At 39.2% G+C, this 16695-nt stretch overlaps 1 protein-coding gene across 1 annotated transcript in view; it reads left to right on the top strand.

The window, feature by feature from the left end:
• The window catches only part of LOC117551973 (eyes absent homolog 1-like), a gene marked incomplete at its 3' end in the record, with an annotated part of 17986 nt that extends 1537 nt beyond the window's left edge, over positions 1 to 16449 (top strand). The window contains 4 exon segments of the mRNA XM_034225079.1: positions 1146 to 1212; positions 1501 to 1646; positions 7533 to 7655; positions 16367 to 16449. Of these exon segments, the coding sequence (XP_034080970.1) occupies positions 1146 to 1212; positions 1501 to 1646; positions 7533 to 7655; positions 16367 to 16449 (419 nt within the window).
• Positions 16450 to 16695: the final 246 nt, after the last annotated feature.

Here is a 16695-nt window from a genome sequence, read left to right as displayed (position 1 = left end):
TTAGAGGTTATACATTTTTCCCCAACGTTGCTTTTTGTGAATCTTGAAACTGAAAATAAATCTCTGAGATTTCACTTTACTCTCGTTCTACCTGCATGTTTAATAAATAAGGAAAACCAACAAGGAGCATCTATTATAGAACAATAAGCTAATTCTTCTTGAAACCATTTTAGTTTGGTAATTAAAGTAGTCTAAGAAATACAACTCAATATTAATATGTTTGTAAAGTAAGAGTTAATTTGCATATTGTTAAAATGAAATTGAAAACATAGCACACACACACACACACACACACACACACACACACACACCACACACACATCTGCACACACACACACATCTGCACACACACACCACACACACATCTGCAGACACACACACATCTGCACACACACACACACACACACACCACACACACACACACACACACACACACACACACACACACATCTGCAGACACACACACATCTGCACACACACACCACACACACATCTGCAGACACACACACATCTGCACACACACACACACACACACACACACACATCTGCAGACACACATGAGGAAATGTGAGTGTAATAGTGTGTAACTTTAAATCAGGACGCATGTAATCAATCTATTTTACTTCATTTATTAAAACTGAATTTGCCAAATTGGGTTATTTTAACTGGGACATTAGTATTTTTCCAAATCACTAATTTAGAACTAATATGTAATAATTAATTACAATGATATTTAGTGATTAGGGACTTCGTTTAATTATTAGAAGTCATGTATAATTGGAATAAAACTCGCTGTAAGATATGAAAAAAATGACTTTATTGTATGAATAATTCTGCGGATCCAAAACTGAACCTTAACGAGGGACAGATTACGCAGAAGCACTCGTTAATAACTCCAATCAGTGATGTCACTTCCTGTGGCTGGGACGTCCTGTTTGTGTTTACAGCAGCCGTCGTCATAGATACACGAAACACAACGCTGACGTTTCTACCTGATTATTTGACTTCATTATTTCTCCAACCTCAGGAAGGGTTAGCTCAATAAATAAAGCGAAGCGGCGTGATTACCTTCTGTTGGCGAGAGATAATATTTACCTCATTTCCTAACGTTTGAATATGTGCGTCTCTCTTTCCTCTCTCCTCAGCCATTGGAAGCAGTGGCTTCAGCCCAAGACAAACTCACCAGTTCTCTCCGCAGATTTACCCCTCCAAGTAAGGCTTCTTCGACTCTCTTTAAGAAAACAAGCAGCGTCCGACTTCATTCGGATCTTTAATTAGATCCTTCTGCTGATCTGGGGGGGGGCTTTGTTTGTCTGGATGTCTGCAGCTTCTCTCAAATCTGTTGTAATTAATATCTAGTGCCATTTATTGTTCTTTAAACCTGAGCTGAGCGATGCAATCTGTGCTGAAAATGAAGTAGCACAATCAGGGGGGAATGTGTCGGCTCGCAGTTTGGGGTTTTCTGACTTTAACGTGTTTGTGTTTCTTTTTCTCAAATAGCAGAACATATCCGCATATTCTTCCCACCCCTTCATCCCAAAATATGGCAGCTTACGGGCAGACGCAGTACACCACAGGAATGCAGCAGGCCGCGGCGTATGCTAGCTATCCTCAGCCCGGACAGCCTTATGGCATCCCTGCTTATGGTAAGAAACACACATCCTTTCCTCGAGGAGAAGTTCAGATACTCGTGTTTAAAATACTCTGGTGAAAGTAGAAGTACTGATTAAACTTCTTTACTCAAGTAGAAGTAAAGAGGCTTTGAAATGTACTTCAGTAGAAAGTACCCATAACTAGCAGCTGCTTTAAAGAGTACCTGACCTCCCTTTATATTAATAGAACAATAATGTAATTGTTAGCTAATGAATGTTTCCATGCTGAACAACGGCAACATGACAACGTTTCCATTGGTCCCTCTTCTTTAGAGAAGACCAGGAAATGATGGATACACGGATCGTGTTCAAATCAATAGGCACGCAATGACTCTAAAGAATAATGATCACGCATCAAACACACATTCAGACTAAAGGAACCAGCTGTTTGGGAAATGAGAGAAGTAGAAAGTACAAGTATTTGAGTTCAACATGTGAGAAGTAGAAAGTACAGGTATTTGGGTTCAACATGTAGGAAGTAGAAAGTACAGGTATTTGAGTTCAACATGTAAGAAGTAGAAAGTACAGGTATTTGAGTTCAACATGTAAGAAGTAGAAAGTACAGGTATTTGAGTTCAACATGTAAGAAGTAGAAAGTACAGGTATTTGAGTTCAACATGTAAGAAGTAGAAAGTACAGGTATTTGAGTTCAACATGTAAGAAGTAGAAAGTACAGGTATTTGGGTTCAACATGTAAGAAGTAGAAAGTACAGGTATTTGAGTTCAACATGTTAGAAGTAGAAAGTACAGGTATTTGGGTTCAACATGTAGGAAGTAGAAAGTACAGGTATTTGAGTTCAACATGTAAGAAGTAGAAAGTACAGGTATTTGAGTTCAACATGTAAGAAGTAGAAAGTACAGGTATTTGAGTTCAACATGTAAGAAGTAAAAAGTACAGGTATTTGAGTTCAACATGAGAGAAGTAGAAAGTACAGGTATTTGAGTTCAACATGTAAGAAGTAGAAAGTACAGGTATTTGTGTTCAAACATGGAAGAAGTAGAAAGTACAGGTATTTGAGTTCAACATGTAAGAAGTAGAAAGTACAGGTATTTGAGTTCAACATGTAAGAAGTAGAAAGTACAGGTATTTGAGTTCAACATGTAAGAAGTAGAAAGTACAGGTATTTGGGTTCAACATGTAAGAAGTAGAAAGTACAGGTATTTGAGTTCAACATGTAAGAAGTAGAAAGTACAGGTATTTGAGTTCAACATGTAAGAAGTAGAAAGTACAGGTATTTGAGTTCAACATGTAAGAAGTAGAAAGTACAGGTATTTGAGTTCAACATGTAAGAAGTAGAAAGTACAGGTATTTGAGTTCACATGTAAGAAGTAGAAAGTTCAGGTATTTGGGTTCAACATGTAAGAAGTAGAAAGTACAGGTATTTGGTGTTCAACATGTAAGAAGTCGAAAGTACAGGTATTTGAGTTCAACATGTAAGAAGTAGAAAGTACAGGTATTTGGGTTCAACATGTAAGAAGTAGAAAGTACAGGTATTTGAGTTCAACATGTAAGAAGTAGAAAGTACAGGTATTTGGGTTCAACATGTAAGAAGTAGAACGTACAGGTATTTGAGTTCAACATTGTAAGAAGTAGAAAGTACAGGTATTTGATGTTCAACATGTGAGAAGTAGAAAGTACAGGTATTTGAGTTCAACATGTAAGAAGTAGAAAGTACAGGTATTTGTGTTCAACATGTGAAGAAGTAGAAAGTACAGGTATTTGTGTTCAACATGATGAGAAGTAGAAAGTACAGGTATTGTGGTTCAACATGTAGAGAGTATAGAAAGTACAGGTATTTGTGTTCAACATGTAAGAAGTAGATAAGTACATGTCATTTGTGTTCAACATGTAAGAAGATTTTATGGGTTCAACAACATGTAAGAAGAGAAGTACAGGTATTTGAGTTCAACATGAGAGAAGTAGAAAGTACAGGTATTTGAGTTCAACATGTAAGAAGTAGAAAGTACAGGTATTTGAATTCAACATGTAAGAAGTAGAAAGTACAGGTATTTGAGTTCAACATGTAAGAAGTAGAAAGTACAGGTATTTGAGTTCAACATGTAAGAAGTAGAAAGTACAGGTATTTGAGTTCAACATGTAAGAAGTAGAAAGTACAGGTATTTGGGTTCAACATGTAAGAAGTAGAAAGTACAGGTATTTGTGTTCAACATGTAAGAAGTAGAAAGTACATGTATTGGGTTCAACATGTAAGAAGTAGAAAAGTACAGGTATTTGGGTTCAACATGTAAGAAGTAGAAAGTACAGGTATTTGAGTTCAACATGTAAGAAGTAGAAAGTACAGGTATTTGAGTTCAACATGTAAGAAGTAGAAAGTACAGGTATTTGAGTTCAACATGTAAGAAGTAGAAAGTACAGGTATTTGAGTTCAACATGTAAGAAGTAGAAAGTACAGGTATTTGAGTTCAACATGTGAGAAGTAGAAAGTACAGGTATTTGTGTTCAACATGTAAGAAGTAGAAAGTACAGGTATTTGAGTTCAAACATGTGAGAAGTAGAAAGTACAGGTATTTGTGTTCAACATGTAAGAAGTAGAAAGTACAGGTATTTGAGTTCAACATGTGAAGAAGTAGAAAGTACAGGTATTTGTGTTCAACATGTAAGAAGTAGAAAGTACAGGTATTTGAGTTCAACATGTAAGAAGTAGAAAGTACAGGTTTTTGAGTTCAACATGTAAGAAGTAGAAAGTACAGGTATTTGAGTTCAACATGTGAGAAGTAGAAAGTACAGGTATTTGTGTTCAACATGAGAGAAGTAGAAAGTACAGGTATTTGTGTTCAACATGTAAGAAGTAGAAAGTACAGGTATTTGTGTTCAACATGAGAGAAGTAGAAAGTACAGGTATTTGTGTTCAACATGTAAGAAGTAGAAAGTACAGGTATTTGGGTTCAACATGTAAGAAGTAGAAAGTACAGGTATTTGAGTTCAACATGAGAGAAGTAGAAAGTACAGGTATTTGAGTTCAACATGTAAGAAGTAGAAAGTACAGGTATTTGAGTTCAACATGTAAGAAGTAGAAAGTACAGGTATTTGTGTTCAACATGTGAGAAGTAGAAAGTACAGGTATTTGAGTTCAACATGTAAGAAGTAGAAAGTACAGGTATTTGTGTTCAACATATAAGAAGTAGAAAGTACAGGTATTTGAGTTCAACATGTAAGAAGTAGAAAGTACAGGTATTTGTGTTCAACATGTAAGAAGTAGAAAGTACAGGTATTTGAGTTCAACATGTAAGAAGTAGAAAGTACAGGTATTTGTGTTCAACATGTAAGAAGTAGAAAGTACAGGTATTTGGGTTCAACATGTAAGAAGTAGAAAGTACAGGTATTTGGGTTCAACATGTAAGAAGTAGAAAGTACAGGTATTTGTGTTCAACATGTAAGAAGTAGAAAGTACAGGTATTTGTGTTCAACATGTGAGAAGTAGAAAGTACAGGTATTTGTGTTCAACATGTAAGAAGTAGAAAGTACAGGTATTTGTGTTCAACATGTAAGAAGTAGAAAGTACAGGTATTTGAGTTCAACATGTAAGAAGTAGAAAGTACAGGTATTTGTGTTCAACATGTGAGAAGTAGAAAGTACAGGTATTTGTGTTCAACATGTAAGAAGTAGAAAGTACAGGTATTTGTGTTCAACATGTGAGAAGTAGAAAGTACAGGTATTTGTGTTCAACATGTGAGAAGTAGAAAGTACAGGTATTTGAGTTCAACATGTAAGAAGTAGAAAGTACAGGTATTTGTGTTCAACATGTGAGAAGTAGAAAGTACAGGTATTTGGGTTCAACATGTAAGAAGTAGAAAGTACAGGTATTTGTGTTCAACATGTGAGAAGTAGAAAGTACAGGTATTTGTGTTCAACATGTAAGAAGTAGAAAGTACAGGTATTTGGGTTCAACATGTAAGAAGTAGAAAGTACAGGTATTTGAGTTCAACATGTAAGAAGTAGAAAGTACAGGTATCTGGGTTCAACATGTAAGAAGTAGAAAGTACAGGTATTAGTGTTCAACATGTAAGAAGTAGAAAGTACAGGTATTTGTGTTCAACATGTGAGAAGTAGAAAGTACAGGTATTTGAGTTCAACATGTAAGAAGTAGAAAGTACAGGTATTTGTGTTCAACATGTGAGAAGTAGAAAGTACAGGTATTTGAGTTCAACATGTAAGAAGTAGAAAGTACAGGTATTTGAGTTCAACATGTAAGAAGTAGAAAGTACAGGTATTTGTGTTCAACATGTAAGAAGTAGAAAGTACAGGTATTTGAGTTCAACATGTAAGAAGTAGAAAGTACAGGTATTTGAGTTCAACATGTAAGAAGTAGAAAGTACAGGTGTTTGTGTTCAACATGTAAGAAGTAGAAAGTACAGGTATTTGAGTTCAACATGTAAGAAGTAGAAAGTACAGGTATTTGAGTTCAACATGTAAGAAGTAGAAAGTAAAAAGTCGTCAGAAAAATAAGTAGTGGAGTAAAGTACTGATACCAGAAAAATGTACTTAAGTGCAGTAACAAAGTATTTATACTCCACTTTTAATTTCTCCCAAACCTCCTCTACATCTAGATATCTCTGAAGGACTTCCTTCAGAGCTGCTGAGGTTTTGTTTAGGCCCTGCATGTTCTCGAATAAAACAGAATCTGCTTGTCAAGCTCTTCTTCTCGTAGATTCTAGATAGAAATCTGCAAACAAAACATCTTCCCCTGGCAGAGTGAACGCAGAGTACACGGCTCTCTGCGGGCTTTATTTGTCCAAAGTCTTTGCAGTGTTTTGACCCCGAAAGACTCTCCAATATGTGCAGGAATTCACGGTGTTTATTTGAGCGGAGTCCGAACTGCATCGTGACTGATTGAATGTAAGCAGAGGTTGGTTCCCCCCACAAACACACGCAGTATGTTTCATTACTGCTGCATCTTCTCACACCTGCAGTACATGATCTAATACTAGATATATCAAACAACCACAGTCACCCGCTGTTTGGTTTAGCAATGAGACAGAAAGACACTTCCAAACAAGCGGAGACATCAGATCATCTGTGAGTAAAGTTATTGCATAATATAACTTCAAGTAGGGAAAGTACTTAATATGCATAATATCTCTCTTCATCTGAGGTTTTAGGATCTCAAGTACTACACTTAAGTAAGATTTGCGTTTCTTGTATTTTCTTTTTTATGCTGTTACGTATCTGGTGAACAAGACATCAATAAAGTTTCATCTTTTTATCCTATAACAATACACAATGATATTGTTTGTACTCAGTCTACAATATTTTCCTTTGAATTTAAGTGTAATATATGTATAAAGTATAGAAAGGAAATACAAGTACTTAAAATTGTTCTTGGGTTTAGTATCAGTTCAAATGAAGGGTCTTTGAGCGATTGTGTTGTTATGTTCAATGTTGTTTGTTTGTCATGTCTTGATATAGTGACTTTGTGTATTTTGGATTAAGTGTGCAACTCTTAAGATAAGAACGGTCTATCTATAATAATGTCTAATCCACTGGTTTCGGTGCAGAGACTTTGGGTATTTCAAGTTAAGTGTGCAACTCTTTGCGTTGAATGAGTGCTCTTATTCTTACAGCTAATTATAATAATATATATTTTGTATTTGACCGTTCAATTCAGGATTGTTCTCCTTTAGTGTGCTCTACCCATAAGTTAAATAGGCACAAGAATAACAGTTTTAACACCAGAGAGGGCCTTGCTTTTCCGTGAGATAAAATACGATGTTTGCGTTGAATGAAGTGACTGATCTGACCTTTAAAGTATTATCGTATCTTCTCGTATGGTATAAGCTAACAGACCAGCTGTGTGTTGACTGTTGTTGTGCATGAAACCGATGAGGTGTCACTAACATGTTGAGGACCCTTGTTTGCAGGCATAAAGACAGAGGGGGGTCTGAGTCAGTCTCAGTCTCCAGGACAGACGGGGTTCCTGGGGTACAGCTCGGGGTTCACCACGCCGCAGACCGGACAGGCGCCGTACAGCTACCAGATGCAGGGTGAGGACACATTCTGCATTTCTCTACGTGCTTTCTCACTGTGGACGAAAGCATGGTGTCAAAATGCAACGTTCAAGGCCTCAACATGTCAGAAAAGGCTGTTTCTTTCTCTGAAACATGGGGATTTCCTGGCTTTTCAATACGTTTGGACATTTAGAGACACAACTTAGGACTTTGACAATCTAGGATGGACATGTTCCACTTGTATCTGATCTTGTATAGACCAAAAACATCTTTAGATAACTGGGTATTAATGCATTGTGTCTGATTCCTTATTTCTCTCTGTGCATATTCACTGTGGACGAATGCTTGGTGTCAAAATGCAACGTTCAAGGCCTCAACATGTCAGAAAAGGCTGTTTCTTTCTCTGAAACATGGGGAGTTCCTGGTTTGCTCCATTTGTAATCATTAATCATCATAATAGTCAATATCTTTGGACATTTATTTTCACAACTTAGGACTTTGACAATCTAGGATGGACGTGTTCCACTTGTATCTGATCTGTTATCGACCAAACACATCTTGAGACACACTGCTTATTTCTCTCTGTGCTGTGGACGGTCGCATGGTGTCAAAGTGCTGTTTCCAAACCCTGAAACATGGGGAGTTCCTGGTGTTCTCAGTTTTAAATCATATCAAGTCAATATCTTTAGACATTTAGAGACTTTCCTTGGATTTTCTGACATGTTATAGAGTTTCCACCCTTTTGAGATGTGTTTTTGTCCAATCGTACAGTTGTATCATGTGTACAGCGAACATTGGGGAACGGCATCATGACAGGTTTAACACAAAGCAGATTTTGTCTAGATTCTCCAAAAACATCCATCTGAATCCTTAGTCCTCTCTGTGCATCTTCCCTTTGGATGTATGGTATCAAGAAGCAGTGTGAGATGTGAAAGCTGCAAAGATTAGAGTGTATATCTTTGGACATGTATAGACATAACTTAGGACTTTGATCATCTTGTAATGTTGTCTCATTTCCATTTCTCCTCTGCTTAGCCCATCCAAATAAGGTTTATTGTTCTCTTTCTCCAAAACATGAGTGTAAAGCGCTCTGTCTCTGATTTAGTAGCATGCGCAGCCCTCTCACTCACCCCCAAAACATGGCTTTGGTCGTTATGTCAGCCTCCCTCCTTTCTCCGCTTAAATAAATCAACACAGAGAGAAAAATGTCCGGCACTCAGCAGCCATGTCCTCCTCTCCGTCTGTCTTTGTTTTCCTCTCCCTGTGATCATATTAGTATTTGTTTAAGAGCTGAGAGCGCTGTGACTTATGGCCTCGAGAGCGATTCAGACGAGTTTTGCCTTCTCCTTAAAGGCAGTGCAGTGTTTCTACTCTAGAGTCTTTCTCCCGTAGTAAAGTGTGATTCCTCTTCATGTTGTTGAGAGTGTCTCCCAGTAAATACCTGCAACTCAGCAGCAGATGTGTTGCACAGCGAAGCCTCTTTTCCACGCCTCTTATCCAAATACAGTCTGAGTGTAGGGCATGGAGAGGGAGAGGAGAGGGAGAGGAGAGGGAGAGAGAGGAGAGGGGAGGAGAGGGAGAGGAGAGAGGGAGGAGAGAGAAGGGAAGATGAGAGGGAGAAGAGAGGAGAGGAGAGAATAGGCGAGGAGAGTGAGGAGAAGGGAGAGGGAGAGGGAGAAGAGGGAGAGAGAAGAGGAGGGAGAAGAGAGAGGATAGAGGAGAAGAGCGAGGGAACGAGGGGAGGAGAGGGAGAGGAGAGAGGCGAGGGAGGAGAGAAGAGAGGGAAGAGGAACGAGGAAGAGGAGAGGGAAGAGGAGAGGAGAGAGGGAGGAGAGGGAGAGGACTAGACGGGAGAGGGGAGAAGAGAGGGAGACGGAGAGGAAGAGAAGAGGAAGAGGGAGGGAGAGGGAGAGGGAGAGGGAGAGGAGAGGTGCGAGGAGAGGAATGAGGGAGAGGAGAGGGAAGAGGATAGAGTGAGACGGAAGGAGGGAGAGGACGAGAGGATGAGGGAGAGCGAGAGGAGGAGGGAGAGAGCGGGCAGAGGATGAGAGGAGAAGAGAGGGAGACGGAGAGGAAGAGAAGAGGGAAGAGGAGAGGGAAGAGGAAGAGGGAGAGGAAGAGGAGAGGAAGAGGGAGAGGAAGAGGGAGAGGGAGAGGGAGAGAACGATGGAGAGGAGAGGAGAGGGAGAGGAGAGGGAGAGGAGAGGGAGAGGGAGAGGGAGAGGGAGAGGGAGAGGAGAGGAGAGGAAGAGAAGAGGAAGAGGAGAGGAAGAGGAGAGAAGAGGAGAGGAGAGGGAGAGGAGAGGAAGAGGAGAGGGAGAGGAAGAGGGAGAGGAAGAGGGAGAGGAAGAGGAAGAGGAAGAGAAGAGGAGAGGAGAGGAAGAGGAGAGGGAGAAAGTATGGTGTTTAAGCTGCAGTGGTTAAACTCACGATGACAGTATTATGTGCTCATTCATCTCCAACATTACGCTCCGTCAGTCTGTGGCTGCAATTAACACTTTAGATTAAGGTGCACATATTCACCATCAACTAGTTGTTAACTAACATGCGTATTAGAGCCAAACTACCAGCTTATTAGTGAACATATTCTGAGTTAGAAATACCTGATTTTAAGTTATTTTGACACAGTTAACACTTGTAGTTTCATGTCTTGTCTTGATCACATTTGTGTCATTATGGGAGACTGTTCTTGTGGCGCTGCGGCTGCATATTAAGCATATTAAGCCCCACTCATGTACAACAACTTCCTTACGTACAATAAACAAGCACTCATTAGAGGGTTGTTGAGGGAAAATGTTGAACTATCAGTACTTGTAGAATAAGGCATTAATAAGTGTTTTATAGGCACTGAGAAGCCTCTTTTCCACGCCTCCAAACACAGTCTGAGTGCAGGGCATGCAGACGGAGAGGAAGAGGAAGAGGAAGAGGAGAAAGTATGGCAGAGTGTTTAAGCTGCAGTGGTTAAACTCACGATGACAGTATTATGTGCTCATTCATCTGCAACATTACGCTCCGTCTGTCTGGCTGTAACTGGCAGGCCTGCGTGGGAAATGACAGATTGAGCACTATGAGTCTCTAACTGAGCGTCAGCAGAACTATTGATCTCCTGTCTGTGATCCTGAGAGGCTTTCTGTGTCCAGCTGTCATGACATTCGTGTGTTTTGCTCCCAGCTTTCATGTTTCACCGGGACATGGAGCGCTGTGGGGGGGCTGAGGTCGTGCCACCAAGGCGAAAAGCAGGGTGGCATTTCATGCATATTAGGAAGGAAGCTTTAAGGAAGTTATAACCTCACGTAGAAGTAGTATTCTGGTGCAAGCAGAAGTCCTGCATGTCATATATCACTTCTCCTAAGTCAAAGAAATATAGTTGTTGCATAAATATAACTTAAAAGTACTTAATATTAAAAAAAAGAAAAGTACTTAATATTATTTAACTTTAACTATATATTTATTTGTTGTTCCTTTATTTTATTTTATCTTCACTATATCTGTAAAGCGTCTTTGAGCACCTGTAAAAGCGCTAACAAATTAAATCTATTATTATATTATTAATATGCATCTGAGGCTTTAGGATCATTCACTCAAGTACACTTAAGTAAGATTTAAGGTTCTTGTGTTTAATTGTTCTGTTAGCATTTGAAAATACACAATGATCCTAACCTCACGTAGAAATTCTCATAACACAGTTTACTCTGGTGAAGCAGAAGTCCTGCATGTCAGATATCACTTCTCCTAAGTCAAAGAAATAGAGTTTTCGCATAAATATAACTTACATAGTATCCTACTTTAGTAAGATTTGAGCTACTTGTATTTCCCTTTTCCTGTTACTTGAGCAAAGTAAAAAAGTATTAGCATTCAAATATACCTAAAGTACAAAGTTAGAAGTACTCATTCTGCAGATTGGCCCGTTTCAGAATAATATAAGCTATAATATGAGATGATAATTCATTGATGCATTCAAGTGTTCACCACTTTTATGCATTAGCTTGGAAAGGAGGAACCTTTTTTATCTTTCTATACCGCTAAGTAACCGGGGAATTCGACCAAGACATCAATAAAGTGTTATCTTTTTACCCTACAACAATACATTTACCTCAATCGACACTATTTGCCTTTGAATTCAAGTGTAGTAGATGTATAAAGTAGCATACAAATGAAATACAAGTACTTAAAGTTGTGCTTAAGTGCAGTACTACGGATCCAAAAGCCGTATTTTCTAACTCTAAATGAGACGAGTTGACTTGTACATGTCACCAAGAGATCAATAACACTAGTCGATATAAATAATAATGAAATGAAACAAGAGAATTATGATACTGCACAAACTTAAGCTGATAAACACAAATATTATTGACTTACAGATGATATATAAACAAATGATCTTCCTAACTACACATCTGAAGAGACTGAAAAGCAGAGCCCCATCTGGACCTGATAGCCTTTCCCCAAGTGGGGCATACTGACTTCTGCTTCAAATATTGAGCTCTGATGATAGACATAGCCCATGGCGAGGGGGGGGGGGGGAGCAAAGGGACTTCCAATTGTGGAGCCAGAAGGCAAAGAGGAGGAGGGGAGTGTCTGAGGGAGGGGGAGGGAGAGAAAACATGCAAACCCCCTTTTCTCTCTCCCCCTTCTGCTATAATACAAGTAATAATAATGCGTTTATGTAGTGTAGCTCAGGGGGGTCCAAACGTGTTTAGCCGAGGGCCACGTACAAGGCACTAGAGGTGTATTACCTTATCAGTTAAGTCAACAAAAGCAATCAAATGTAGGTAAATTATTCTTGATACTTGAAAAGGCTTTAAGAAATAAACTCAACGCAAGAATCCTGCAGGAACTTTTCCTTTCTATGAGCTGATTGAAGCTCACTTAAATCTGCTCCGTGTAGAGCTGCAGAACCAGTGAGTGAAATACGGAGGTTTCTCTAGTTTCCAGACGCCAGTGAGATTGGGGACTTTTGAAAGTAAAGTCACGTTTTATTTAGCTGACGCTTCTCTGCAATAATCCTGCAGGAACACATAGGCCCTATACGTGCAATAGCTTCACTTAAATCTGCTCTCGTTGTGTAACACGGAGTGAACTACGGAGGTTTCTCTACTTCTGGACACTCTTTTCCCTCAGCACAAACACTGAGTAGACGCCGGTGATATCGGGCCCTATTGAAAGTAAAATGACGTTTTCCTTTAGGAACATTTGCTATCTATAGGCCCTATAAGTGCTACTCCAATAGCTTCACTTAAAGTGGACCTATCATGCTATATTTGAAACATTGTACCATACCTATAAAACATGTCTGTGAAGTTTCTTTTTCAAAATACCAAACAGATCCTGCATTTTAGCCTCATTTCGCTCTATTTGCTCTATTCCAGCCCTGTTTCTGTAAGGGCTGATTCTGCTTTTGTGGCAGGTTACAGCGCCACCTACAGGCCTGGCATATGTACTACAGCGTCTCCAGCGCTTTCGAGCGGTCTCTCATTCCCCTGATAGGTGGAGAGTTGCCCATATAGGCGGGGCACCCCGTTTCTGACGTCAGAAACATTCAAATAATAATCAGATCCGTTGCAGCCCCGATTTTAGAGATTTGGGTTCGGAGGAAAAGAGAGAGGGTTGTGTTTTCTGACTCCTGGTGAGTTCCCTGACACCTGGTGAGTTCCCTGACACCTGGTGAGTTCCGTGACGCACCGGGGACACATGTTCATAAAAGACGTACAAAGGTGCATTTTGCATGATAGGTCCTCTTTAAATCTGCTCTCTTTGTGTAAAACTGCACAAACACTGAGTGAACTACTGAGCTTTCTCTAGTTTCTAGTAGGGATGGGAATTTGAAAGCAAATGTATATTCGAATATTCCACCCCCAAAAAAACGGTTAACCGATTAACCGAAATGTACATATCCTATAAAAAAATACATGTTGAAATAAGTATAGCAACCAAGTCGAATTTGTCAAATGTATTGAACTGGTGATCACAGTTTGAACAGTTGACAGCTATAGACCTACAGCCTTCATGCTTAAAACATAACTTGGTTTTCTGATGGATTTGGACATAAACGCGAGTGAAGTCTAACCGGACGCGAGAGAGAGAGAGAGAGAGAGAGAGAGAGAGAGAGAGAGAGAGAGAGAGAGAGAGAGAGAGAGAGATCAGCTCCTGCAGCTCTGCCCGCTGTGAGGGGCCGGTGAGCGGAGCAAAACACACCTTTAGACCTAACACACTCAGCTACGGCACTGTCGTATACATTGAATTATTCCATTTGATCATATGTAATCAACTTAGGCACCCCCCCAACCCACTAGACGCCAGTGATATTGGGGACTTTGTTGGTTTCTCTCAAAGCAAGAATCCAGCTATGAGCCCTTTAAGTGCAATAGTTCAAACTGCAGAACCACTGAGTGAACTACGGAGGTTTCTCTAGTGTCGCCTCTCTTCTGCCTCTGCACGAAACACCGAGTAGACGTCGGTGATATCGGGCGCCTTTTTGGCCGCTAAGTCTTCTGCTGTTCCTGCTTTCCTCCACCCTTCATGCCCCCTCCTCTTCCCCCTGCGCTCCGAGAGCTGCTTCACATTTGTCACGCTGTGGGAGGCCCTCCTGATGACCGGAGGATGAAAGGTGTAATTACGCCTCCGTTTAGAAACACTGCATTTATCTCCGGCTACGGGAGCAAGGGGAGTGATCTGTCTCTGAGTGGACAGAGCGAAAGAGAGGAGTTGTTGACTTTGGAAGACCGGTTGTGACATTTTGATGCATTTTGGGACGATTTAAAAACCTCTATTACAACCACAACATTTGCACAAAGCTGTTACTTGTTATAGTTTTATATATGTGGGTATTTGTCATGTCCTTAGCGTGCAGAATGATGCACACAGCTGCAGACATACTCCAGAGTGTTGGCCTTCACTTGAGAGGATGCATTATTTATACTTTGCATGGAGAGCGCTTAATCTAACGCATCGAATCAAGCGCTCCCTGCTGATCAATCTCTGAGCACTTTGTGATTAAACGCTTGTTATCAATGTATTAACGGCTGCAGAAAGGACAAGTTCAACTCAAAAATAAACCTGCTTACATTTTATTTTAAGGGATAATTAAGTGTTATCATACAATGTTTGTCCAGTCCAAGATTTAATATTTAAAATGCTTTTTTAGGGCTTGTAAACAACTTAAATACAAACAACCATGTCAAAATGAATGACAGTTTATTTGGACGTAAATAAATAGAAATAATTGTTATTATTTCTGACACTAAGATTTTTGAATGCAATCTTTTACGATGGTTTTATTTTGTCAAATTAAAACGTTTTAATGCAATAGAAATCTATCAGATATTCAAAATGAATGACAGTTTATTTGGACTTAAATATATAGATTTATTTTTACTCTTTTTGACGATAACATTTTTGAATGCGATTTTTTTAGATGAAAAGATTTTATTTTGTAAAAATAATTTAGTGCAATAGAAATATATCACATAAAATGATTTATGCAAAATAAATGTATTTCATTTAAAGTCACCTTTAAACCCCAGCAGTCTGTGAGCTCCTCTTAAATAATAATAACATTACATTTAATTGATATAGTGCTTTTCCTAGTGCTCAAAGACGCTTTACGTAACATCAGAAACAGAAGTCCTATCATCTCATTTAAGACGAGATAAACCTTTATTTATTCCTCCTTCCCCCCATTATAACTCATGTCATGTATATTATTAACCCATTAGATGCTATCAGTCCCTTTTGAATGATTTCATTACCCAGAAGCACCTTGGGGAAGTGAAGAGAGGAGCATACATATGCATGGGGATCTGCTCAGTGACTGCGACACACACACACACACACACACACAAAAGTCTCATGTCTTCCTCCCATTGAGCTGTCATTCATCAGCTCTGATCCAATCAGTGATAAGCAGAAGAGATAGGATCATCTCCCTCAGGCTGTTCATCACCTCTGAGAGAGAGACGATAACAATGCGCCATTTCAGTTTTGTTGGATCAAATACAGTCAATGCAAATTTAGGGATGCAAAAATGTATTATTTGCATTTTCAGTTTGTCTGCCGGGGATTCTTGGTCTTTAAAATGTTAGAAAATAGTGAAAAATGTCCGCCTGAGTCTCTTAAAGTGCAAGGTTTGTCTGTGATGTTTGCTTTTTGGACCAAAACCAGAATATATGTGCCTTAAAATAATACGAATGAATTCTCCATTCGAGAGGCTTTTTTGTGAGAAATTGCTTTAATGATTATAACTCCATTGTCCAATTGATTATTTTCTTATCAATTTATGTTTTGTCTTTGAAAAACCCAAACATATTGATTACTACATGACTATTAAAGGATATCTTCTTATTTGAGAGGCTGAAAATGTCATTTAAACGCATTTCTTGCATGAAAGAAAATTACTTTAAATAGTAACAAATAGGAGGTTATTTGTCTGTACATGCAATGTAATTGTTGGGTCTTTAAAACATCAGAAAATTGTGAAAAAAGGTCAATAACCACATTTTTCCAAACCTATTTCTTGTTGTGTTTGCCTAAAACTCACAAATATTCACTTTTATATGAATTAAAATAAAGAAAAGCCGGATATTTCAATATTTGTGAGGCAAAAAACAAAAAAATGTTGCTACTTTTTGCTTGAAAAATGTCTTTATCGAACTGTAAATTACCCCAAAAAGTCTCTTAAAGTCTTCTGTTGATGCACTTATCTTTGCAGCTGCACATAAATAACTCTAAGGTGTTATTTTCCCTTTAAGGTGGCACCTTCACAACCACGTCCGGCTTGTACCCCGGAAACAACTCTCTGACGAACTCGAGCGGCTTCAACAGCACACAACAGGTAGCTCTATCCTCTGTCCTCTGATCTGGAGTCAGTTTATCCTCGAAGCCTTTTATGGAACATGCATACTCAATATGTTACATTTCATCCATGACACATTCAAACATAAATCAGTGGGGATGTCAGGATTATCCTCGCGATGCCACGGAGGAACAGATGGACGGCATGTGTTTATGTTTTGGAAGCTGTAAAGTAGCAGCTCTGTTTGAGGGCAAATCTCACGTTACCCTGAGTCTCTCACCATGC

The sequence above is a fragment of the Gymnodraco acuticeps genome, unplaced genomic scaffold (genome assembly GCF_902827175.1).
Source record: "Gymnodraco acuticeps unplaced genomic scaffold, fGymAcu1.1, whole genome shotgun sequence".
NCBI classification, from domain to species: domain Eukaryota; kingdom Metazoa; phylum Chordata; class Actinopteri; order Perciformes; family Bathydraconidae; genus Gymnodraco; species Gymnodraco acuticeps.
Note: the sequence above shows the minus strand (reverse complement) of the source record. Positions and strands in the feature narration are given on the sequence as shown.